The following is a 24,446-nucleotide window of genomic DNA, read 5'->3' on the forward strand; positions in this document are numbered from 1 at the left end:
CGACATCAGCAAATACCATCGATTACTGAGGTTATATTTTTGACATGTTATCCATTTATACAGCTGGTTATTTACTGAGGCAATTCTGGGTTAAGTACTTTGCCCAAGGGTACAACAGCAGGGAATTGAACCTGCAACCTTATGGTCACAAGCCCTCCTCTGTACCAGTATGCTATACTGCCGCCCCTATGTTATAGGGTGCATGGGCTTAATACGGGAACACCTCTTACTCTGTTCAAGCAAGCTCTCAGATTAACCCCGCTCTGACAGAGCCGTGCGTGTCATTTAGTCATTCCAAATCCAGTTATAGGAGTAAACTACGAGTGCACTGTCCAGCTTGAGAGAACAGACTGTATCTCAGCTCAGGTCTGGTGAGTTTTCTTAACCCATTTATGTCCAACCCCTGTGTTTTACAGAGAGCGGTTCTGCCATCACTGCCACCTGCATTGGCCTGGGAAACTCACTGTCACCCCCTCCCGGCCAAGCTGGCAGGCCTGTACCAGGATACAATGGTAAGAACAGTGCCTCTCTTCTCTTTACTACAGTAAAGAGCAAAGCACCACTGATGGAATAGCTCTGCAGCCATAAAAATGCTTAGCCTAGGTGGTGGACAGCTCACTGTGTCTCTGCCAGTGGTACAAATGGGTTCCGTTTAATGGACTTTGCATTGGAAGAATCCACACTGCCAAGTATTATCTCCGATAATTTATTGATTACATTTATAATGTTAATTAGTGCATTCATCTTATCAAAATAGAGCAATTCCGCTTGTTCAGATACCTTGAAGCAATCATTAACTTCCTTTAAAATGTTTAGCATAGGGTTTTTCCATTAAAGCCTGGCAGGGAAACCAAAAAGCATGCTCTGGAGAATTGGAAATGACTATTAAAAATGCAGTTGTTATTCTTTGTGAAAACCTATATTTTGATATTATTGCCAGATGGGTGATCAGAAAAAAAAACTAAATAAAGCCCTCTTTTCCTCCCTGATGAATGCAGTGAACCCTTTCCTGCTCCTTCTCTTTTCAGTCTCAGTGATTGACGACAACATGCAGGAAGTGAAGCCGAGGACTCTGGGAAATATCGTAGTGAGGTATTGTACATTCACAGCGCCTTGACCTTATGTCAAGTCTGCTGTGTTTTAGCTCCTTTTTATCAAGGCCAATTACTGTGAAGTGCACAAAGATTGTGAAGTCATGTGTCAGATTCCACATTCGCACAGGCTCATAGTCATAACTGTAATTGTAAAGTCTGCTCTCAAGGCTGCCTCGTCCTGATCTTATTAGATAGTGAGAGCGAGTTGCAGCCTCTTTGTGTAGTCCAGCAGGTGGCCACACTTCCTTTGTTGTCTTGTTGCACACATTTGGGCCAGGTATATTCTCTCTCTCTCTCTCTCTCTCTCTCTCTCTCCCTCTCTCTCTCTCTCTCTCTCTCTCCCTCTCCCTCTCTCCCTCTCCTCTCCCTCTCCCTCTCCCTCTCCCTCTCCCTCTCCCTCTCCCTCTCCATTGATATTCCTGCTGCAGCTACCAACAAGGTGAATTTTAAGTGACACGGCAAAGCAGAAAAGGAGCTTTTCACCAGAGAATATCAAGCCCCGATATAAAAGCTACCCTTTTGTCAGAGTGCTAAACAACAGCTCTGATGTGAATTAATGATGGCCATTTCTCCTGGAGGAGAAAACTTCTGAATGTCTCCTCCTTTGCGATCCCTTTGTCCTTACACTGATGTGTTTTTCTGGTCTGTCTTTGTCCCTAGATGGTGAGATAAACAATGCACATTTTTAAGTGCAGTTTCTCTGTTTTTCTCGCAGGATGGAACCGTTTAGATGTCTTTTCATACCCTGTCATTCATTTGTCTCTGAATGTCATTCATTTAGATGGAGCCCAAGCTTCCATTATCAGTCTGAAGTGTAGGCTATTGTAATGCCAGCACTGGCATTCAGCCACAATAATAGATGCCTTGTGGGGACCAGACAGTCTTAGTGCTGCGTTTTACCACTCAGATATTCGTATTGTCCACATTCCATATTGTATATTGAATGATGTAATATTGAATCTGAGGAGAATCCTTAATAGAAGAAAATCACACGTAGGGCTCCCGTGTAAACTGCCGTTTCAATCGCCAAGGGAACTACGGTTCCAGTCGCCAAGGGAACGTTTATATTTGCCATTCCATTGCAGCTGTAGGGTTATGATACTACGATAAGTGAGCTAGTGCAGGCCAAAGCCTACTGAGTGCTCTTTTCTTCTGTCGACTGTTCCACCTCTTCCTCTCGAACCCTTGTCTTCTTTGCCTCCTGCCTCCTGTTTGATTCCAAGTCTTCCTTGAGAATCTCTGTCCTCGTTCGCCCCCTGTCTCCGTCCTCTCTGAATCCATCTCCCTCCTTACGGCTGTGTTTTGTGTGGGTTTGTGGTGCAGGCCACACCGGGGCAATTCATCTTCTCCCTGTTTATCTCCTACGATTCACCAGACTCCCGCTGCCTCCCGGAGCGGCCTTATCTCTGTGGCAGAACCACCAGCTGTTTAAGGAGCTCTACTTCACTAAGTTCCCTGTACGTGTTTCCCTCTGCATTTTATTGTTCGACCCAACAGTAGGGTCATTAGAGAGCTCTCACACACTTTTGGCTTGAAGATGTTAATAAAGTAGTCCCCCCTTATCTGTGGGGGATATGTTCCAAGACCCCCAGCGGATGCCTGAAACCGCCGATAGTACCGAACCCTATATATACACAGAATTAAGTGACTAACAGGTGGGTAGCGTATACAGAGTGGATACGCTGGACAAAGGGATGATTCACATCCCGGGCGGGAGAACGTGAGATTTAATGATGCTGCTCAGAACAGCGTGCAATTTAAAACGTATGAATTGTTTATTTCTGGAATTTTCATTTAATATTTTCGGACCGCAGCTGACTGCAGGTAATTGAAACCGCGGAAAGCGAAACCGCGGATAAGGGGGGACCACTGTATTAAAAAAAAAAAATGTGTTGGATTATTGTTGTTTTCTCTTTGTATTAGCAGTACAGTTGTTAGGTTATAATAAAGAAAGTGGGTTGTTATTTCAGGCATATATATTGTGTCCATCTTTAAAATTTCATTTAAATGCATAGAATTTCTCTGACTGTAGTAAATAATTTCCAAGAATTTTATAACTTATTTGTGGCTGACATTGCCCTCTAGTGCCATGAGTGGAGAAGTTGATGCAAGAAGTATTTCCGCAACATGTAAAACTGTTACACATGTAATTTTATTGTATTTATAAACTGTACTGTAAACTAAATGAAATGTATTATGGGATGTATTGCTCTAGGTGGTTTTGCTTAGCTCACTGTGACACAGTGTGTGCTCTGTAGGGTTGCTACGACACCATGGACGCAGGCTTTGTGGACGAGGAGGGCTTTTTGTACATCATGTCAAGATCTGATGATGTCATCAACGTGGCAGGCCACAGGCTGTCGGCTGGGGCTCTCGAGGAGGTGATGTGGTGTCAGCCGTTTGCCATCGCGGGGGACAAAATGAACAATTCAGAAATGACAAACTTCATTATTTCCCTTCGTCTTCGTCCCTCCTTATCAGCCGGAGCTGGTAACGTGCGCATCCGCGGGGTGTGGGGCTGACACGGCTGTCTCTTGTACCTTTTGTTTCTGTCATAATTGCCATTGTCAGTTTCACCCCCAGAGAGCGAGGCCGGCTTGGTTTGCGTTGCCATGCTGACGGTTGCTGTGGAAATGTACGTTGCAGTCGGTCCTGCAGCATTCGGCGGTGGCGGACTGCGCGGTGGTGGGACTGGAGGACTCTCTGAAGGGCCACGTTCCCCTGGCCCTGTGCGTGCTCAAGAACGGTAAGAGCCCCACCTCCAGGGATCTGACAGCATGTGCCTTCCCTCTCACCCAGCCCATTAAAGAGAGCTAGTGCAGCATGACCCACTGTGGCCTTGCCCGCACAGAGCCTGCACCTGCAGTCCAGCTTTAACAGAACCACGACTGACGGACCTCTGTCTGTCTGAGCAGGCATATATATTGTCGTTTTGTTATTCACAGTTTTTTGTAGTTTTATAGTTTTTCAATCTCACAATAAGTGATACTGTGTTTCATTTATGCGTTGACTCGTACTTTTTTGTTGTTGTTATTTCAGTGCTCTGTTTAACACTGACACATGTTAGAATATGTCTAGTTGTCCTTGTTTGTAGATTTCACGCTTTTTTGTTAACTGCAATTTGTGCACTTTGGAAGTCACGCTGGATAGCATCCGCTAAATGACAAAATGTAGATATAAGCAGGAAGTCTCACTGAGATTTAGATCTTTTTCAAGAGAGACCCAGCCAAAAGCAGTCATGACATACACTGTGGAGTTTTCACAAACATTACACAGAACCATTCAAGTGTTTGGACATACCTACTCACTGAAGGGTTTTTCTTTATTTTTATTATTTTCCACATTTTAGAATAACAGCAAAGACATCAAAACTATGAAATAACACAAATGGAATTATGCAGTGACCCAAAAAGTGTTAAACAAATCAAAACTACCTTATATTTGAGATTCGTCAAAGTAGCCAAAAATATTTTTTTAAATTAAAATTTTTGTTTTGGAAAGAACTTCATGCATCAGGCATCAACTTCAGTATTTATATTTGTCTAAGAAACAAACTTGAAGCATTTCTTTAAGGCGGTGTCTTTAAGATAACGAGAAACATGTGTTCAGTCAGGTGTGTCCAAGCTTCTTGCTGGTACTGCAAGGCTGAAGCCGTAGCTGTGGCCTGACGGAGCGTGTGGGTCGTGTGTCACAGGTGTGCAGCGCAGCCAGGAGGAGGTGGTGGAGGAGATGGTGCGGCTGGTGAGGGAGAGCATCGGCCCCGTGGCTGCCTTCCGGAAGGTTCTCTTCGTCCAGAGCCTCCCCAAGACCCGCTCCGGGAAAATCCCCCGCTCCGCCCTTTCCAACCTGGTCAACAAGAAGCCTTACAAGGTCTGCTCACACCTGAGCACGTCTGCTCTGTAGCTGGGAGCCAGCTCTCATAACCCATGCAGTTCAGTGCTGGTGTTACTAACACATTGTATGTGCTGGTGCACAATTAGCGTGCTAAAGTTTCTGATTCACTGGTCTGAGATGTTCTAGGCAGCATAATCTCATTGGCATAAAATAGTTTGACTGCTACTGATTGATGTATACTAGTGGTAACATAAGCATTGCTCGATGATTTAAAACTTGTTTCTTTCTTTTACCCAAGATCACTCCTACCATTGAGGATCCTGATGTGTTCAAGGACATCGAGAAGCTCATCAGTGAGAAGCTGTGAGTGAGAGTGAAAGTGTGTGAGTGAGAGTGTGAATGTGTGAGTGTAAGAGTAAATGAGTGTGAGAGTGAGTGTGGGAATGAGAGTGTGAATGTGTGAGTGTGAGAGTGAGTGTGTGAGTGAGTGTGAGAGTAAGAGAGAGGATGTGGGGGGTGGAGGGCGTGGGGGTGTTGGGAGACCATCAGTGTAGTCTCACTCACCCTCAAAGGCCCAGGGACACTCCACAGACTGGACCTGCACCTGCAGGAAGCAGCAGTGAGGAAGAGCCTGTCTCTCCTTTTTGAGCTTGACCCATAACATTACTGCACTCCTGCACCACGGAAACATGGGCCCATCAGTCACTTCTCCCTCATGCATCTCCCCGGAGACACCACACTCCTACAGCCACGGGACAGACCGTGTGCTGTGGGGGAGGAACAGGGGAGACAGTGATGTCATAAAGCAGCTGTCTGCACTGTTCTGTTTGGAAAGAATCAGTGTAAAACCATTTACATTTGTATAGAATTTTTACAGATCAGTTGGAGCATGTGAAGTAAAAGGAACCATGTAATTCTGCATGTAGGTTATGAGTTTATCAATGACATCAATGAGCTATGCCTAGTCTAGCTGCCTTTTTCATGCAGTTTGTGCTGTTTAATGTTATGGCACCATCTAGTGGTCTAAAGGTATATTTTATTAATGTGAATTAATAAAATATGTGACAATATCACTGCTAGCCATCATTTGACAATAATTTTATTGACAATGAAAATCTTTTTGATCACCATTTAGTCTTGACCAAAAACAGTCAGTAATAAATAAAAATGGACACAAAATAAAATGATTCTCTTTTTTTTTTTTGTACGTGCAAAACAATAACATAAAAACCCAAGTTTCAGATCAACAATACTGGTAGAAATAACTAAAAGACAGGTGTTGAGCTAAGATCAAGCAGCAATGAGGTGGCAACTAACAGAGGGGGTGCCCCCCAGGATTCCCCCAGCCACTCCTACAGAGACAGAGTCAACACATACACCAAACACCGGCACGGCAAGCTACAGCTTTCCCATTCATCTCCTCTAGGAGTGTAGCGGTCTGTCTTTCAGTTATTTCTCCGCGCATAAAGTGACGTCAGGGGGAGTTTGAAGTCCATAGGAACAAGGCCAAACGTGGCTGAGAATGTCAAGATATATAAAGAGTCCCGCTGGTCCGACTGCGTTTCTGCTGTGTGTCGTAAGGTAGTAGAGCATCAGTGATTCGAGTCGATTTCTTTTTTTTTTTTTTTTTTCTTTTTTGGACTGTGGTGTTTTATAAATGGCAGCTGAGTGAATCGGGGGGAAATGGTGGTCTTGGTCCATGGCCAGGGCGGTAGGAGTATTTCTGTAGTCCAAACTCTTGTATCAAAGTGTCTCACCAGCTGTCACAGTGCTTTCCTGTGTTCTCCCAGAATTCCTTGTGGCTAGCAGAGGTCCTTTTCTTTTTTGTTTGAGGGGTAAGGGAAGGGAGGGGGGGGTTGGTTTTTGCGACACAAACAAACAGGACTGTACACCACGAAGGAGGCAGCAGGCGTTTTACAGTTGGAGACAATGCAGTGCTATGATCAGAAACCCAAAAGAGACAAATCAAATCAAGTGTCAGGGGGTCTTTTCTCCACGGTTCTACCACTGCCAAACACGTCCACTCAGCACAGTGAAAACAACCAAATCAAAGTATGTACAAAACAATCTCATGGAAAATAAAAGTACAAAGAGCAGCATCTTTTCAACATGGAAATGACATTGGGACATTATTTGCACAAACTCTGAGTATGTTTTTTGTAATATATATATATATATATTTATTTATATATACGCATATATAAAAAACGTCATATTTATAATAATTTACAGATAACCTACATATTTCCTGTAAAAGAAATACACGGAACGTATGCTCAACTACTTTGTTACATGAAAAAGGTAGAAACAGCAACGGTAGGACAGGTGTGCAGGAAGTTGGCTAGCACCGGTCGCTGGTGCCCTGGTCTGTGGTCTTGGCTTGTGTAAGTGCAGACAGGGGGCAGCTTTGGCACGCTGGCCTCTCAGGCGCCCCCTGGTGGGAGTTTCTTGGCAGTGCGTCTCGTCAGAGCTTTGATACAGATCGCCGTGCCCCCGTGCCGGTCACCTAGACGTCAAGTTTAAGAGCGTGGACGCCACCGAAATGGGAGGACCTGTTTGGACAGTAGAGAATACTGTCACTGTCCTCAGCACGGATGTCAGTATTAAAAATTAAAAAAAATTAAAAAATGCTTAAAGATTAAAAAATGTTAACAATAGCACTGTTACCTTCTGTGCTAAGAAATATCTTCAGGTATTCTGACCCTGATAACTAAGGATATTCTCATGGGCTGTGGGTACATACACTCTCTCTGTTGTTCTGCATAGACTGTTCTAGCTGTCCAATAAAATTATCATCACCGTGTTGGACTGAGGTTACAGTGACTGCATTAAACCACCTCTGTTCTGATTAGAGACTCAGAGGGTCTAATAGGAGAGACATATTTGACTGTGCAGCAGTTTCTGTAAGACTGTTTAATACTCTGTTCTTATCTGCGTGTCTCTGCACGTGTGTGTGTGTGTGTGGGTGTGAGTGTGAGTGCTTGCTTGTTTGCCTGTGTTTGCATGTGGGTGTGCACGAGTAGGTGAATGTGTCTGTCTGTGTGTGTCTGTCTGTGTGCACGTGTGTGTGTGTGTGTGTGTGTGTACGTGTGTGTGTGTGTGTGTGTGTGTGTGTGTGTCTCTGTGAGAGTGTATGTTTGTGTGTGTGTGTGTGTGTACATGTGTGTGTGTGTGTGTCTCTGTGAGAGTGTATGTTTGTGTGTGTGTGTGTGTGTGTCTGTGTGTAAGTGTGTGCGCATGTTCAGCACCTCAGCAGGAGTAGGTCCTCACAGTGGAGCTGTCCAGCCTCTGCACCGCCGACGGGCCGACTGTGGGAACAGGGAGAGCGTCAGTACACACCGTCGCCAGGACGACGGCCCGCCGGAGCGAGGCAGGACACACGGCACGCTTACCACTGACAGCACGGGGTTAGTCAAAATGTCACCCAGCCAGCAAAGCCACACCATGTCACAAACTCAGAGACAGAAAGAGGGCCCGCTCTGATGATGCGCAAAAAAGGTGACAGCACCATCAGAGGGGGGAGGGGCCAGTTAATTTATAAAGGGAGGGACTACAGATAAAACCACAGAAACGCAGTCCAATCCACAGTGGGGACAGAGGTTTAGCTGGGCCTGGACAAGGAACACCGACTCTTTAATCGCCCTGTGTACTGACACACTTCCTGTCGCGTCTGCAAAGCCTCGATCGAGGGGCCCCTGGCGGCCGGAGGACCACGTGGGCACACGCAGGAGAGAGAGAGAGAGACAGAGGAGGGGGGACAGGGAGGAGAGAGGGGGGGAGGAAGGGAGGGAGGGCTGCAGAAACCAGAGTAGAGACAGGGAGATCACTGCTCCAGTGTACCTGACCTTGACACCAGTCCAAATACAAGTCTTCAAGACTGTCGTCCAACACCTCATAGAGGACTGCAGTCCCACAGTGGAGAGAATGAGAGACAGAGTCAGCATGCACCCGGGAGACCCCAAAACCTGCTGCTGGGGGCGTGCCGGGGGCTGGGCTGACACCCACAAATGCAGTCAAGGCTATACCAATAGTATAGATTCATTTGCCTGATAATCTACCATAGTGCTAAGGACCAGTGTTCATAACCTAAAGGTTGCTGACTTGAGACCCCGCTGGGGCACTGCTACTGTACCCATGGTCAAGGTACTTCATCCAGAATTGCCTCAGTAAATATAAATTTGTATAAATCGTTAACTTGTAAAAACTGTAACCTACAAGTATGGAAGCCACTCTGGATGAGAGCATCTGCTAAATGACAATAATGTAATTAGATGGTAAGCCACAGACCAATCAGAGACCTGCATTGATACGACGCATGGTCACATGAGCCTTGACTGACTGCTGATGCTCATTTTGAACTGTTACAAAGGCCCATTTCAAAACTGAGTCATGTTTTTCTGCCTTAGGATGTAGGCAGTGTTTATAACACTATGAGGCTCAGTGAACTGCACATTCACCCTTCTGACCTCTGTCAAGCTGACCGAGAGGCTGTGATGTCATGTGTGGAATTTCCCCCATGATGTGTCAAAATAAAGTCCCCCTGCCCCCGCTTGGAGAACAGCTCTGTCGGACAGCTGTGTGGGGGTGTGAGCGAGAGCCTCACCCTCGGGAGCCATCCTGCGGGAGTGTCCGGAGGTGGTGGTGAGGCGGAAGCCGGCGGGCAGCGTCTCGGCCGAGCCGGGCATCATGCTGATGCCGTGGACGTCACGTGGAGGGAACTGCCTTCGCCAGGACGACCCGCGCTGGTAGTCCTTGTCGTCACACTGTGAGGTGGATCACATGACAAAGGTGAGACCACAGCCATCTCTGATTGATAAGTTGATTTGATTTGATCTGTCACTCCCATGAGAAAGAGGTTGAGTATAATGGGGGGGGCACAGATATAACCAAGAAAAATCTAACCAGCATGGGGACAAAGGGGGACATATCCGTGCCATACCATTCTGGTCTGGAGCCAGCATAATTGCTCTGAAATGAGTGCACAGTGTGGTGATTGTAAATATTGCATATTTTATCTGCTGCAGTCTTTTTATGGTCTAGTTTCTCGTACATCTTCATATAACTGTATCCTGGGTGCAGGAGCTGTCTGCATACAGAGTGTCTTGCCTTACACCTCAGTTACAGAAAATGTTCCTTGTGTTCCTCCCAAATCGCTGATGACAGCCACAGAAGGAGGAATGACGCACGGTTTGAAAAGAGTCCGTGGCGCTCGTTAAGGCTGGAGAGAAACGTTAGTGGGGGTGTTAATTAGACAGTTCTCTCCTTTGTCAGAGAATACGTTCCAGCTGTGACGGGAGGGTGCACTCAGGGCCCCTTTCACACCAGTCACACTCCTGTCACTGCTACTCAGACGTTACTGCAGTTAGAAGGCCTTAACGAGGCAGGTGTCGTCAGGTGTCTGGCGGCGCGTCTGATTTGACGTGCGAGTTCTGTTTGCTGTCATTGTCAGGTGCAGCGTGCACGTGTGACTGGCAGTGTGACGGGGGGGGGCGGGCTTGACGTCGCTTCGGCGGGTGTGTGCGTGCGTGACGGTGACGAGTCACGTTCCAGAGACCCCGGAGACAGTGAGGGGCGGGCGTAAACCCGAGCGGGGTGTGTCCACGCTGGTACCGGGCCCGCGGTGTAGCGAAGTGGTTAAGGAGCAGGGCTCGTAACGGAAAGGTTGCAGATTCAATCCTCCATACTGACACTGCTGCTGTACTCTTGGGCAAGGTACTTAACCCACAACTGCCTCAGTAAATACCCAACTGTATAAATGGATAACATTGTAAAAAACTGTAATTGATGTGAGTCGCTCTGGATAAGAGCGTCTGCTGAATGCCAGCTAATTGCCTTTAGTGTAATGTGATGTAATGTGATGTAATGTGATGTATTGTGATGTAATGGAGCAGGGCAAGACTTGCCTCCTCCAGCCGTCTCTCCGTGCCCAGGGCCAGCAGGTTGTTGTACTCCCTCTCCAGGATCTGACGTGCCTGGAGGGGGAAAAGCAGGCCTGTCCGTTTAACCAGGACATCAACTGCACGTATCATCCTGCAATCTCAAATGCGGAAGTGGTGTCAAAGCTTCTGGCCACTACGAAAAAGGCTGAGATTTTCAGATGGTTATCAGTGAATGGGTGTAACATTTTTTCAGGGTCAGGGATAAATCAGAAAGCAAGGCCACCCCGTCTCCTTCTGTTTTTCTCTGTCTCAGTGCCATTGTCAGGTATTTAATCAAAGTCACCTTGAAAGAGAAAACTTAATTATGTCAGGAATCTCTCTCCAGATCTAAATGTCAGATTCCTGCTGGTTTGATAGACACCTCATTATCGAATAATAAGTGCACAGAGGCCCAGAGAGAATTGAGAGAATTTTGTTCCTTACACCTACACAAAGGGATGCACCTATCGACTGGATAAGTGCTAAAACCCAAATGAAAAGCTGTGTTGGCCTTCTAGTGTTTCAGTACGACTTGTGGGAGAAGGGGCAGGACTTGGCATGAGTGTTCTGATTGGACAGGGAAGAGGAGGGCAGGGTTTAATCTGAGTGTTCTGGTTGGACCTGGAGGAGGGGGGCAGGGCTTAGCCGGAGTGTTTCAGGGGCAGGATGGGGCTGGGTGTCACCTGAGTGTTTTGATTGGGGATCTGGAGCAGGAGGGCCAGGCTGCTGTAGTCGAAGTTGTCGTCGAGGGCGATAAGGGCGCCGTGCACGCCGCTCTCCAGCAGGATGTTGGCGTAGTCCCGCAGCCCGATGCTCTGAACCCAGCGGATCACCCTCTCGTTACTCCACACCAGCACGTCTGTCAGGACCAACGCAGATGCACACCTTCACATCGGACCCACTACACTCTGCTCACTGAACCCAGAGCTGCACAGCTCAGGTGGAATGAAAACCAGACATTAAATGTAGACCAAAAAAAAAAGTTACATTAAGTGCAAGATTGTCTCTTTAATGTTAGAAGTGTATGCCGTGTAACATTACAGTTATACTGTACACTTAACTATGATACTGTGTATTGTATTTTTATCAATAATGTCTTACACATTATGTTTAAACCAGCAGCTATGTCGATGACACTATTATGAAGTATTGATACTGTGTTTAAAGCACATTCTAGGGCCCCCTTAGGCATTGTTCAGAGTGCAGCTATAACGCGCTTCAAAGAGAACGACTTTTCAAAAAGACGAGTGGGAGCCGGAATGGCGCCCTGCTGTCTGGCTTTACCTCTCATTTCATGCTGACTCTGTTCTCTTCTCCTCTCCAGCTCTTTCCTGTCGTAGTTGAGCTTTTTCAAGCACATGATCCCGTACTGTAAACTCGTCCTGTCAGAGACATCAAAACATCGGTTAAAGGCCCCGCTGGAGCCGTTGGAACACAAGGATAAAGCAAACCAAACTGCAGTGATTGGCCAGATCAAAGCACAATTGCCTGCACTTCTAACATGGAACTCGATGGTGCTTGACATGTGTACTGTCTCACAAAGACTGAACCCACCATCTATGACAATTTAGTTTTCATTGATCAGTTCATGAGCAGATCAAAGATTTAGATAGAACATGGTCTTGGTTTAAGATCAGTGATAACCAGCCAAAGAGCCAGAATCCTACAGTTCAGGCACTCTGACTGTTGCATTCTGGTCCCAATAGCAGCCAAAAAAATCAGCCACTTTGGCTAAATAACTTCCTCTCCACCTCAGCAGGTGTGTAGTGGCTCTGGTGCGTTACTCAGGTGAGTACCAGGTGTTGGTGGTCATAGAGTTTAACCCCCCCCCCAATCACCCTTCACTGTGAAGTGGCTTTGTAAATCAACATCACTGCTGTCCCTTCGTCTCCGCGGCAACGGGGCAGCCACCTGTGAAAGCTGTCCACCATCTTGAGGTGCACCCTCAGGTCCTTCTTGGTGAGGTGGTCCAGCATGCGGGCGTCCACCAGGCACTCCATGAAGTAGCTGCGGTACTGAGGTAGCCCGAGGCTGGGCAGCCACTCGTTCCCGATCCACTCGTGGTTCATGTCACCGTACGCAAGAGTCTGCGGAAAACACACACAGCGCACAGGTGTTCAGCTCGTTTGGGGTTGCGCAGTTTGGAGGTGGAGCTTGCATGTATACCACGTTATCTCACTCAGTGTTTTAAGTGGGAACATTCATTACATTTCACCAGCTGCTAGGGGCATTTTTCTTAAATGAACAACTGCTTACAGTAATTTACCAGTTAGTGGACTACTTATTAATAGGGTCAAAAACCAGACATTTGCAGGCCTGTAGAGTAGTGGGGGAGAGACAGAATCAAAGGAGAGTCCCTTACCTGTGACCAGCTTCCTTCCTCTGACTCTGACTTCTGCTTTGTCATTGGACCACGCGTCACGAGCGAGAGAGAAAAACAGGGTCAACAAGCAATAAAATGCAGAGATGGAGGAGGTTCACTGCGGGTCACAGCAGCAGCCTATAGTGTTGACAGCACTGCTTTGAGAGTCTGCTCTCTCAGTGAATAGGCTGAGGAACTGGGGTTCGGAGCTTGAATATTGAAAAGTATGATATTCACCGGAAAATTCTGTCTTCAAATACATTACATGTGTAACACAAAGAAGACATGGCGGTATTATGTATTTTGGGGAATGTAATATTAATATTCCCTAAATGGCTTGACATAATTCAAAGTCAAAGTATGCTTAACAGGATTCTCATTTGGCAAATAATAATTGGCACTCAGAGAGCGGTCGAAGATAAGGGTTTCCACCATCAGGCTCTTTGTTGACAGAGCGGCGGAGGTGTGAGCCCTGTTCTGTTCGGCGAAATTGCCAGTGCTATTTCAAATATGATGGTGACAAATGGGGGCTTTTATCAGAGCCAATCTTTTCTGCCCTTTGAATAATGTTACACAGCTTAAATCATGTCCTTGACATGCAGCTAATATAAGCTTTGGGGTAGGCTGGAACCAGACAAAAGAAAACCTATTTATTCACTCTTACGTAATAATAATTGCACAGAATTCGGCTTTTATTCAATTTGTAAAGCACTGAACTTCACATATAGGCTTTCAGCTTCATAGAATACTTAAAGTAATTAAGTTGATCTCTGTATAATTGATTAATTGACTGTATAAGCACCTATGTAACGACTTTAAGGAAGTCTAGAGTGAAGAGTACTGTAGATCTCTTTACTGAAATCTATTCAGCTTAGAATTAATTGAGGTGTCATCCATCCCCAAAGCCAGTTATGTACGGGTCGGTACATTAACTTTCACTGTGGTCTCCTGCTATTTCACTAATTTCTCAGCCACAAGTAGTTAATACAGTTTACCCCTCATTAAGACAGGCCTAGATTAAGTCAATTTAAAAAGCATTAACAGATCGAACAATGTCAGGGAGAGGGATGTCTGAAACACTGAGGAGGGAGAGGACATGCTGTGGTTTTAACGTGATCGTCGGGCACAGGAACGACACGGATCAGGTGCTCACAGAGCATGCACACAGGGGCCAGTAGAACAGGAGCACACAACACCCCAACGACATTAGGAAGTTTGGGTGGGGGGCGAGGGCATATTGTGGAGGGACTGACCGTTTTGGTGGGGGCCGCGAGGGTCTCCATTTCCTCATGGGTCACCCAGACATTGCCTGACGGCTAGTGGGAGGGGCCCGTGAGAGACAGCGGTAGGGCGGTCCAGGAGGGGCAAGCAGTGTTAAAGAAGAAGAGCAGCACCACTGTAAGCCAATAGTGTTATAGCATCACTGTCAGATGATCAGCAAGCCCCGCCCTCCTGGGCTAGGGAGATGCACAGCAGTGACATTAGCAGCAGTAACGCTCACAGACCCTGGGGGCAGAGAAATCTCTCCACGGCACACAGTCAACACAGGCTCAGGTTATGTAAAGTGCAGGTCATTGCAGAGTTACAACACACAGGAAACAGAAGTAACAGGTCACGCATGCCTGCTTGCGCAGAGTGAGTCACAAGACTGGTTACATGACAATGCAGATGATTAGTTTTGTGTTAGCACAATGTGACACCGAATGAGGAGAATGAATATAACACAGCAGCTGCCAGTATACAGTTTCATTCCAAGTGAACAGTCATTTATTCATTAATTTCCTCATATGCTAATAACTACCAAGGGAGTACAGCGCATTTATATACTGTGATGAGCTTCACAATGCACTTTTGCACTTGGACCACAGGGTGGACGATGAATGATGAGCTCTGCCTAGAGATCACAGAGTTGCTCAAGAACAAACTTCAAATCAAAGACCCTGCTGTCTGTGCAGTGTTTGGGGCTGTGAGTGCTGTTCTCCACAGTCTTTCAAGAGAACTGAGGAAATGTCCCCTTTTCCCTCTGTCTTTTCCCCCTGGCAGACTCTCCCTCAGGTTTACAGGGTTGATTCACCCCAAACTCCGCCACCCCCCCGGCGAGGGGGCAGGGGGCACAAGCCCGTCAATGCAGGAGGGGGGCTGCAGTCTGGAGCCTCAATCCCAGTGTTCAGCGCTCCCTGTCAAATATTCATTAGCCGCTTAACGCTGTGGTCCGTCCTCCGACGGGGCGACAGGAAAGGGCAGCCACACTTCCCCCTTCCATCACAGGGGTACGGCTGAACCGCACGCTGTCAGGAGCCAATCAATGGCTGCGCTCCGTGTGCAGTGACAGTTGGACTGACTGAGTGTGTGTTAGGAGTTAACCCACTGCAGGTCAGGGCACTCCTCTGACAGTCAATGGCCGCGTCTCTACAGAGGACAGACAGCACAGATACCGCAAAACAAACTGCCATGCCACATGTGATTTTACAATGATAGACACGGTAATTACTACACTCTCACATCTGAGCTTCTAAGGAAATTATGTTGGGTGTATTTTCTTTTTTTTATTGAGACTTAAGAAATTTAATATACATTTGAATTAAATTAGAACCAGTTTTTAAATTAGGACCATCTTCATCTTCATTAAAACAGTCAGAAATCACATGGGAGAGATCGTAACTTGTGCGCAATATCAGCACAGTATTTAAGTGTTTAAGTTGAGGCATTTACGTTGTATTGAGTGAGAAGGTAGAGTAGCGGTGAGTGTGCCTGTATGTGTATGCTTTATGCAAATCTCTCATTTATATTTGTACTATACATTGCACTAATGAGATGAGCACCTTCGTTTGGCCATGTGCAATCACCGCAACAACCACATAAATCGATTAAGATGGTTTTTGTGGGAACATAAAACCAGGCCAGTGGAAAATGTGCTGGCAGCTGGAGAGCTTTTGTGAGGAGCATGATTTTATGAGGCACGCAGGCAGCAATGCACTGCTAAAGTGTGTTTTGAAACTTTTATGTTGCAAGAATAAAACCACAGATGAGATTTGACACAGAAATCAGGGTGTATGTGGTTAGCAGATGACCTGTTGTGGAAAAAAAGTCTGAAGTTGATATGGAATGTGTGGACAAAAAATTTATGGTGGATGTTATGACATTCCTCCTGTTTCTCTGTAGTTTGTTTTTGTGTGTGTGTTTGTGTGCACCTGCGCATGTGTGTATGAATGTGAATAAGCATGTGCACACACATACTTTACTTTCTGTCTGTGTGTGTGTGTGTGCGCACATTTGAGTGCATGTGTGTGTGTATATTTGTGTGTGTGTGTGTGTGCATGCTTGTATTCATGTGTGTATATATTTGTGTGTGTGTGTGTGTGTGTGTGTGTGTGTGTGCATGCGTGCATGTTTGTGTATGTGTGTGCATGCTTGTGTTCATGTGTGTATATATTTGTGTGTGTGTGTGTGTGTGCGTGTGTGCATGTTTGTGTGCGTGTGTGTGTGTGCATGCTTGTGTTCATGTGTGTATATATTTGTGTGTGTGTGTGTGTGTGTGAATGTTTGTGTGCGTGTGTGTGTGTGTGTGTGTGTGCATGCTTGTGTTCATGTGTGTATATATTTGTGTATGTGTGTGCATGTGTGTGTGGGGCAGGACTCACAGTTCTGGAGGTGGGCGGGGCGGAGGGGCTGGTGAGAGACACCATCTCCTGGATGGCGAGGCGCAGCTTGAGCCGGTGCAGGGGGTTGCTGATGCCGATCTCCCGCTGGATCTCCGTGTCCGACAGCGCCGACATGATGGCGCCGCTCTTCACGTTGGCCCGGCAGGCCGCCACGTACCAGGCGGGCATCCCCAGCCACAGCTGGCACGAGGGCACGGAGGAAGAGCAGCGTGAGGAAGAACTCAAAACCAGCACTACGCTTCAAGAACGTTTCCACTCACAGCATCAGCGTTACGCAGGTAAGTCTAAAGAAGTGTCATAATAGATGATGCCATTCGTTAAAGAAAGAGTGCGCTCTATAAGGAGTTTCTGTGACTGCATTTTAGTGTTATGCAACTTTTTTTTTGGTGGGTGGATGAGAGGTTCTAATGTGAAACTGTATTGGAAAAAAGAATTACTTGTAGAGTTGCATTTTGTCATTTAGCAGATGCATTTTTCTAGAATGACTTACAAAAGTGCATACAAGAAGTCTGGGCAAATAGCAGAGATAATACTAAATCATAAAGGTCACAATCTGATAGTAGGAGTAACTTTCATATTCTGTTGTGCCGTAGTACGTGCAAGAGGACATCTGGTGATATAGCAAATGTTTTTGAGGACATAGCATGAATGTTAAGAGTTTAGTGTTAGCGGAACATTTGAACTCATTTGAACAGATGAGTTTTCAGTCTGAGACAGAAGAGTTAGTGATTTGGCAGTTCTGACTGTCGACATTTATCAGATAAACTCCTTCTACATTAGATTTTAGCATGTAGCCTTATATGTGTTTCTTAAACATTTCGTAGTGTGGAAACACTCATGTCCCCATTATGTTGTCAAAAGTTTCACTTACGCACAACTCTTTCCTTCATAAAAGCTGAACAGACTTCCCTACCAGCAGGTGGCAGTAAAGATCACTGCACTGGCATCTACAGAAATACCTAAGGCCAAAGGTGACTCAGTAACTGACTGTAGACGATCAGGGCAAGCCAGTGCAGTGTTACATTATGACCTGAACAAACCTCAAAAACGTACATTTTAGAAAAGAATAAGACAGGACTTGGTCTATTGCAGGGTGGTACTGTTAATATATTGTATCATCTTCTGATGGTAACTAAAACGATGCAGAGCGATGAAACACTTTAATTGTCTATGATGCACCTGAGCACATGACTTTTCTTGTGTATTGGCAATTAATTTATACAGGACAGATTAACTGCATTGATCCGGAGACACAATGACACCATCTGCATTTCACTAAATTCGTGGTCTTCATGACTATCTGGTAGAATCAGCACAGACATTCTGCCTCATTGCATAATGTTTGCATAATGTAACAATGAATCAAGGAGACCACCATTCAAAACAAACTCATACTACAAGTACTACAAGTAATGATCATCACTTGATTGCGTTGATTGAATTATAAATATGCTTTTAATGGTTTTAACCTCCTCTGATAAGATTTGTCCCACTTAGCGATGCTAATTGACAGTGAAAGCATTAGGCAGAGGTCAGTAATCATGGTGTTTGCATTAAGCAAATGTTTCTCTTTTTATGTTAAAGTACATATGTGAATGATGACCGACGCCATCTCATACACAACCTGGCAAGGATAAAGAGAGTATTCTGGGGCAGGCAAATGACCGGACACCTACCTCCAGCCAGGCCACCACCGTGGGGCCATCCCATTGGGCGAAAGGTAAGCCCTTCCTCCTGGCCTCCTCCAGCAGCTCGTGCCTGTGAAAAGGGAGAGAGGCTGTCTGTTTACGCACACCACACACACGGGCGAGACACGGTGCGAGAGAGAGACAGAGAGCACAGACACTGCACACTTTATCTCTCAAAGACCAGGCAGCCAGCAAAGGGAGCCATCTCAAAGACACTCTCTCGCTTATCACTCAAGGCCAACTGGACAGGCTCCTCAACACTGGGCAGGAGGGAGAGAGGGAGGGAGGGGAAGGAGAAGGAGGAAAATGGAGGAGAAGAGAGAGACAGAGAGACAGAGACAGAGAGAGAGAGAGAGAGAGAGAGAGAATCACTGGGTCAGATTTTCTCACTGTTTCGGAATCATGCTCAAGTCCAATGGACCAGGCCGCATTATTCAGCGTCAGTAAAATGTGTTTTAATACCATTCAAATTCTGCCGAATGTGAAGTTTATTTTTACCCAACACATGCTCTTTCAAGATTAAACAAATCACTTTCCATTTTTTTTTCCTAAAATGACTGCTAAATCCATGCCAAACCCAAATCCACCAGTAGTGTGGGCGGCAGAGGTGACCTAAAAGGTGCCTGACTAAATTGGATTTTAAATTACCCTCTGCCAAGCATTGTAGTGAAAGCTGTGACAAGTGTTCAGTTCAAATAAGACTACATTCAGCTTAAAGGGAAAACACAGATGTCTTCTGCCATTTATAGACCAGGCTATTTCTAACATGCCGATTCCCCTGGCACTGTTTGGACGCCATCAGGAAATCACACATCTTTAAAGCTGCTGTAAGGCAAAACAACACTGGCTCTGACACAAGGACTGATGGGAAAATGGAGCCTCAAAAAGGGGGTGGGGCTATCAAGCACTAACCTGCGACTCACTGATTTGAACCAATCACAGCACTGTGCTATGAAAAGGAAAACAGTGTGTGGTGCTGGAGGATAATCCACACAGCACGCAAAGCTGAGGCTTTGTGGTCCCCAAGGGTGGAGAGGACAGATTGAGGGAGTTACGTAAATTTTAACTACGACAGTTGCAATTTTTATGGCAAATTCATGTGCCTAAAGAATTTATCCATTGTTCCACCTGCTGCCATGAGGTTATCCCTGGACTGCAGACACTCTTTGCTTTTTGAGTAGTGACAAGAGTGTGAGGCTTCATGAGCCCCAAAATGAGTGTCGCTAGCCTGTGCAATGAGGTGCCCCCTATTTTGGGGTTCATAAAGCCAGATTCTCTTGTTACTATTACATTTTCAAACAATATCTGCAGTCCAGCAGTAACTGCAACTGAAAAGGAATGCATACACATACATATGTACATACACACACACACAGATCCATAAAGAATTTAGGCACTGTGAATAATTTCAGTACAGAAATAATACAATGATTTAAGTTCATAGAGAATACAAACAGTAGGTCACATCCACTGAACACAGCTGGCAAAGGAAACAGTTAGGACAAAAATCAAACGAAAAGGAGCAGAGAACCCATAACCAGGACTGGGGCTGGTTATTTCCCATGTAACCACACCACAGGGAGGGACATCTCTCAGGAAGGGAGGATTGCAACGTTCAGGGAGAGAAAAAAAACACACATTAGCCACACACACACTTTCTCCAGCTACGGACGCACCCTCTATCAAACTCTGGGAAGAAAAAAAAATGACATCAATTTACAAGTCAAATCAAAGCGGCCTTCGGACAGAATGACGTCTGCTCCGGCGCCATTTTGTTATCGGCGGGCGGGCAGACAGAGAGACAGGCGGACAGACAGACAAGGGGCCGGGAGGTCGGAGAGGAAACGGACACGGCTCTGACAGTGGAGTCACACCCTCGCCACTTACCCGCTTGTGAGTGTGATGAGATGACAGAGGAGAGAGAATGATGGGAAACAAAAAGCACATATGTTAATGAGCATACACGCTTTTCCTGCAGGTGACAGAGTCAGCGGTCACGGGGAACAGGATACTGTGGCCGCGTGGTCTTCCAGGGGTGGACATTCAGACATCCCACAAGTACCTGGCAACTCTCTCACATACTCGCACACAAATGCTCACAAGGCCCCCACACCAGAACATGAAGGCATTTACAACAGGTGTCCAAAGACCTGTAGGCTCCTACGTTAAGGAGAGAAAGGACAGGATTAGCACTTTTCTTTTTTCAATAGAATGTGATTAAGCAGGACACGGAGGTGAGAGGGGAAGATCACGGGAGGAAACGTTTTCCTGCGTCCATGCTGTATCCCCACAAGCAGCAGAGATGAACTTAAAGAAGTGTGTGGAAAAGTCTCCACAGTAAAGGATGCCTTTGACAACAGCACGCCTGCATCAGCAGCAGTGTCACAGAGATTCACACAGTGTACATAAGTTCTGATCCAGGAGATGGCTAAGAGGAATTTCGTACACACACACACACGCACACACACACCAGCTCCTATTTGCTACTGTTTCTGTAAATAAAATAACCGATATCAATCAGGATGATTTAATGTTAACAGTTGAGTCTTTGGTTTTTTTTATGGTAAACAGATACATCATGTAGCTCACTATTTCCTCATTATTTACTGCACAGAACATAAGCCACAGAGAAATAACGACAGCGTGCTTTGTTGATGAAAGACTGGATTTGTCTAGGAAAGATAGGAAGACACGATTCTGTGTCCTAAATGCATCGAATCTGAACAGCTACACAAACTGGCACTGTACTTACTGTATACGAGAGATGAATGGCTTTTGAATGAAATCAATAGTCTAGCTTTTCTTGTTCCTCTGGGTTGAGATTAATGTGCTATGCTTCTCTCTTCACAGCTATGTTTATTCACTCCCCTTATCGATCTTTTGATTGAGGCAACGCAACGGCTGACAGACTTTCACAGACTTTCGGAAAAGAGGGGTATATAAAATTCCATAAGGGAAGTTACACTGGCACATGCTAAGTAGGTGTGTATAAGACCAAATCCCGGACACACTGAAGGTAGTGCCAAAGTAACACTGGTGTCACCCGTCGGATATTGTGAATGATATAACTGGTATGTGGATGTTCATACCCTGATCTTGGCAGCTTGAAGCACAGTGACTGATGTGCTGTGAGTCAGAGCAGTTATGGATGGGTGGGGGGGTGTGAGTAATCACCTGGGGCCTGTGCTGATTGGCAGAGAGGCAGGATGGGTGATTTGTCTCTGATGTCAGTGTGCCACAGCAGGGAGGTATGCTGTGAACAGGGGAGAATCTAGACAGTGACTGCTCTGTGTGGGGTATGCAGACATGGGAAATGAGCATAGCTTATTAAACAAGGTGGGAAAACCTCCTGATTTTTTATGGGGTGTCTGAATGCCTCCTCGTCAATGGGGAAGGTAGTGGGCACTTGTCATCAGCTTTCTGAAAGCTCAGTAACAGCGCACAGCATGAACAGACGCACGCGGTGTGATTGCCGCTGGAACTCACTCAGAGGGAAAATGGTTCCGTAACAAATCAGTGTTTTGGCAGAGCAGTTTCAGTTGCGTTCAGTCGTCTACTTACTTCTTCTTCAGCCTCCTGTCCTTCTCTGCCTGAGTACCCAGCTTCCCCAGCGCCATGTCCTGACCAATCAGCTCTGGATCGGATATACCTGTGGGAGAGAGAGAGAGAGATAGAGAGAGAGAGAGAGAGAGAGAGAGAGAGAGAGAGAGAGAGAGAGAGAGAGTGGGAGTGTCAACACTTCCTCTTCTTTTCTGCTATTCACTCACTTCCTGTCTAATCGCTGAGCAGGACATTGTTTGTGAGTTTGTGACAGATTTGCTCTGGAGTCCAGTGTGTGGCTTTTTGTGCAGTGTACAAACTGCAAAATGAAACGCTTAGCGCAGAGGGTGATTTGTGTAGATGTTACAGTGTTCGGTATACATGGCTTATTTATGACTGAGTATTGTTACTTAAAGTCTTACTGGATTAATCATTTATGATGGAAGATGAATATGCACCTGTGTTGTGTGCTGAAATCCCTTTAATAAGCCAAAATACCATAACATGTTTGTCAAGGTTTTCACAAAACAGATTGCTATCAACATCCTGGGACTTGTAATTGGCCAATTGGTTTGACTACCTTTCATTTGATTTCCGTAAGATCCAGGGAGCACTTTTTCCAGTGATTAACATTCTATAGGAGCTCTCCCATGGTCAAACTAACATCTCCCCGGGAAGACACAGCTGGAGGATAATGAGAGTGACTCAGATGAGTCTGCTGGATCAAGGTTACCCAGCGGGGTCAATCAACGTGTCCCTCATGCTTCACAATTCAGATGTGGTGTCAGCACCATGCTGCGGCGGTTACAGAGACCACCCCACACATTAACATAAAATATTAGGAAGAAGTGCATACTCCACAAAACACAGGTAGGGACAAGTGTGTCTGCGTCTTGCAAACCTGTAAAATCCATGCAGAACACGTGAAACTCCTGCCTGTATCTGTCAGAGGTTTAGGGTCCTAGGTAGCTTGCTGTTTACAGGTGTTTCTGAAGATGAAAAGACCCCACTTTGGCATCGTGGTCGGGGAGTTCGTGTTGTAACTTGATGGGAGTGATGCTGTTGCTTTACCTTTAGGCAGAGGGCTTTACCTGATATCCTTTGCTCAGTATTCAGTATAACAGATAACACTGTATGCATGGACAGGTCACCCTGGAAAAGGGTGTATGCTATGGTAGATAATAATGTAAATTATGATGGTGAATACCTTGGCCTGGCGCACCCAGGTCCTTCCCCAGCTGACCCAGCCTGGCCTTCTCCTTCTTGCCGAAGAGGCGGCCGATGGAGGACTTGATGCCCTTCTTCTTGGGCTGCTTGTGGAGGGAGTCCTGGCTGCTGGTGACGCTGCTCAGGGCCCCAGCATCCACCTCCAGAGTTGCCGCCAAGCTGTAACCACACCGCAGGAGGACAAGGTCCAGTTACTGCTCCAACCGTAAGGACCATTAACCATCTGCATGACAAATGTGTAGCTTTTCCTGGAGCCAACCCTCAGGAAGTGAAGCCAATCAGTAGGTTGCACAGTACTGTCACCTTATAGAGTCTAACATGTTTTTGGTAACTTTCCATAGTTTCTAGGTTGTCTGAGTTTCATATTTGCACTGGTTAACTTGTGTTGATATTTGAATGGTGTTGTGCGAATACTTGCTGGTTGGGGTTGATATTAAACCAGTACCAGCACTGTTGCTCATATAACTTGGATGTATACACCTCTGTTCTCATGTGCTGGAAGAATCTTAGGATGAGAGCATCCGCTAAATGAATGTAATGTAATGTATAGCACACCCTCCCCCTAAAAATATGAAATGAGATATAGCTACAGGCCTGTAGTAGAGCCCTACAATAAGATGGCATGACTAGAGTTTGGAGTTGTGTCCCCTGTGCCTTCAGGAACACTGTTAACATCCTGTCTCATTACATCTCTATTATTATGGGATGGAAAGGAAGGGCAGGGGCTGAGATCAGAGGAGCAGGCATTGGCCAGTGAGGGAGGGGGGGTGTGTCTTACCGTGCGTCGTTGAGGGCGGAGGCCGGCAGGGTGTGGGTCATTCGCACTTGTCGGGGGGTGGGGGGTGGGGACGTCTCGCACTTGATGGTGGCCTTGTCCTCTCGGCCGTCCTCGTCCACCGCTGCGATCTGAGAGAGAAGCGGGGAGGAGCAAAGGATTGTGGGTCCCTTCTGCCAGACCGGCCATGAAATGACCACAGATCTCGGGGGACTGTTTCAGCCAGGGTACACATTAATCAAAACCCGAAAATTAGACCAAGAGAGCATGAAATAACAGATTACACTGCAGCCTCCCTCTCGGCAGAGAGTAACATCTCACAGTGCCAGATTCCCCACAGTCCCAC

The 24,446-nt window shown here is 46.2% G+C and overlaps 2 protein-coding genes across 4 annotated transcripts in view; one reads left to right on the plus strand and one right to left on the minus strand.

Moving 5' to 3' along the window:
* The window catches only part of acss3 (acyl-CoA synthetase short chain family member 3), a 37,674-nt gene extending 32,372 nt beyond the window's left edge, over positions 1–5,302 (plus strand). The window contains exons 10-16 of the mRNA XM_036520208.1: positions 417–512; positions 1,029–1,092; positions 2,470–2,551; positions 3,353–3,475; positions 3,741–3,840; positions 4,789–4,964; positions 5,227–5,302. Coding sequence (XP_036376101.1) covers positions 417–512; positions 1,029–1,092; positions 2,470–2,551; positions 3,353–3,475; positions 3,741–3,840; positions 4,789–4,964; positions 5,227–5,295 — 710 coding nt within the window. The 3' untranslated portion in view covers positions 5,296–5,302. The remainder of the gene's footprint in view (positions 1–416; positions 513–1,028; positions 1,093–2,469; positions 2,552–3,352; positions 3,476–3,740; positions 3,841–4,788; positions 4,965–5,226) is intronic.
* Positions 5,303–7,198: 1,896 nt separating this feature from the next.
* The window catches only part of ppfia2 (PTPRF interacting protein alpha 2), an 89,806-nt gene continuing 72,558 nt past the window's right edge, over positions 7,199–24,446 (minus strand). Inside the window, exons 17-30 of one of the 3 annotated variants that reach the window (XR_005004623.1) lie at positions 24,104–24,231; positions 23,306–23,484; positions 22,120–22,207; positions 18,547–18,628; positions 16,850–17,050; positions 14,462–14,524; positions 13,209–13,241; positions 12,758–12,933; positions 12,131–12,228; positions 11,530–11,705; positions 10,832–10,900; positions 9,532–9,691; positions 8,177–8,830; positions 7,199–7,480 (exon numbers count right to left, since the gene is read on the minus strand). Coding sequence is in view for 1 of the 3 variants with exons in the window: in XM_036519868.1 (XP_036375761.1) it covers positions 8,178–8,236; positions 9,532–9,691; positions 10,832–10,900; positions 11,530–11,705; positions 12,131–12,228; positions 12,758–12,933; positions 13,209–13,241; positions 14,462–14,524; positions 16,850–17,050; positions 18,547–18,628; positions 22,120–22,207; positions 23,306–23,484; positions 24,104–24,231 (1,512 nt within the window). In the remaining 2 variants the exon portion in view is untranslated. The remainder of the gene's footprint in view (positions 7,481–8,176; positions 8,831–9,531; positions 9,692–10,831; positions 10,901–11,529; positions 11,706–12,130; positions 12,229–12,757; positions 12,934–13,208; positions 13,242–14,461; positions 14,525–16,849; positions 17,051–18,546; positions 18,629–22,119; positions 22,208–23,305; positions 23,485–24,103; positions 24,232–24,446) is intronic. The other 2 variants (XM_036519868.1, XR_005004624.1) reach the window with 2 other exon arrangements.

Source organism: Megalops cyprinoides, chromosome 25 (genome assembly GCF_013368585.1).
Source record: "Megalops cyprinoides isolate fMegCyp1 chromosome 25, fMegCyp1.pri, whole genome shotgun sequence".
Lineage (NCBI taxonomy): Eukaryota > Metazoa > Chordata > Actinopteri > Elopiformes > Megalopidae > Megalops > Megalops cyprinoides.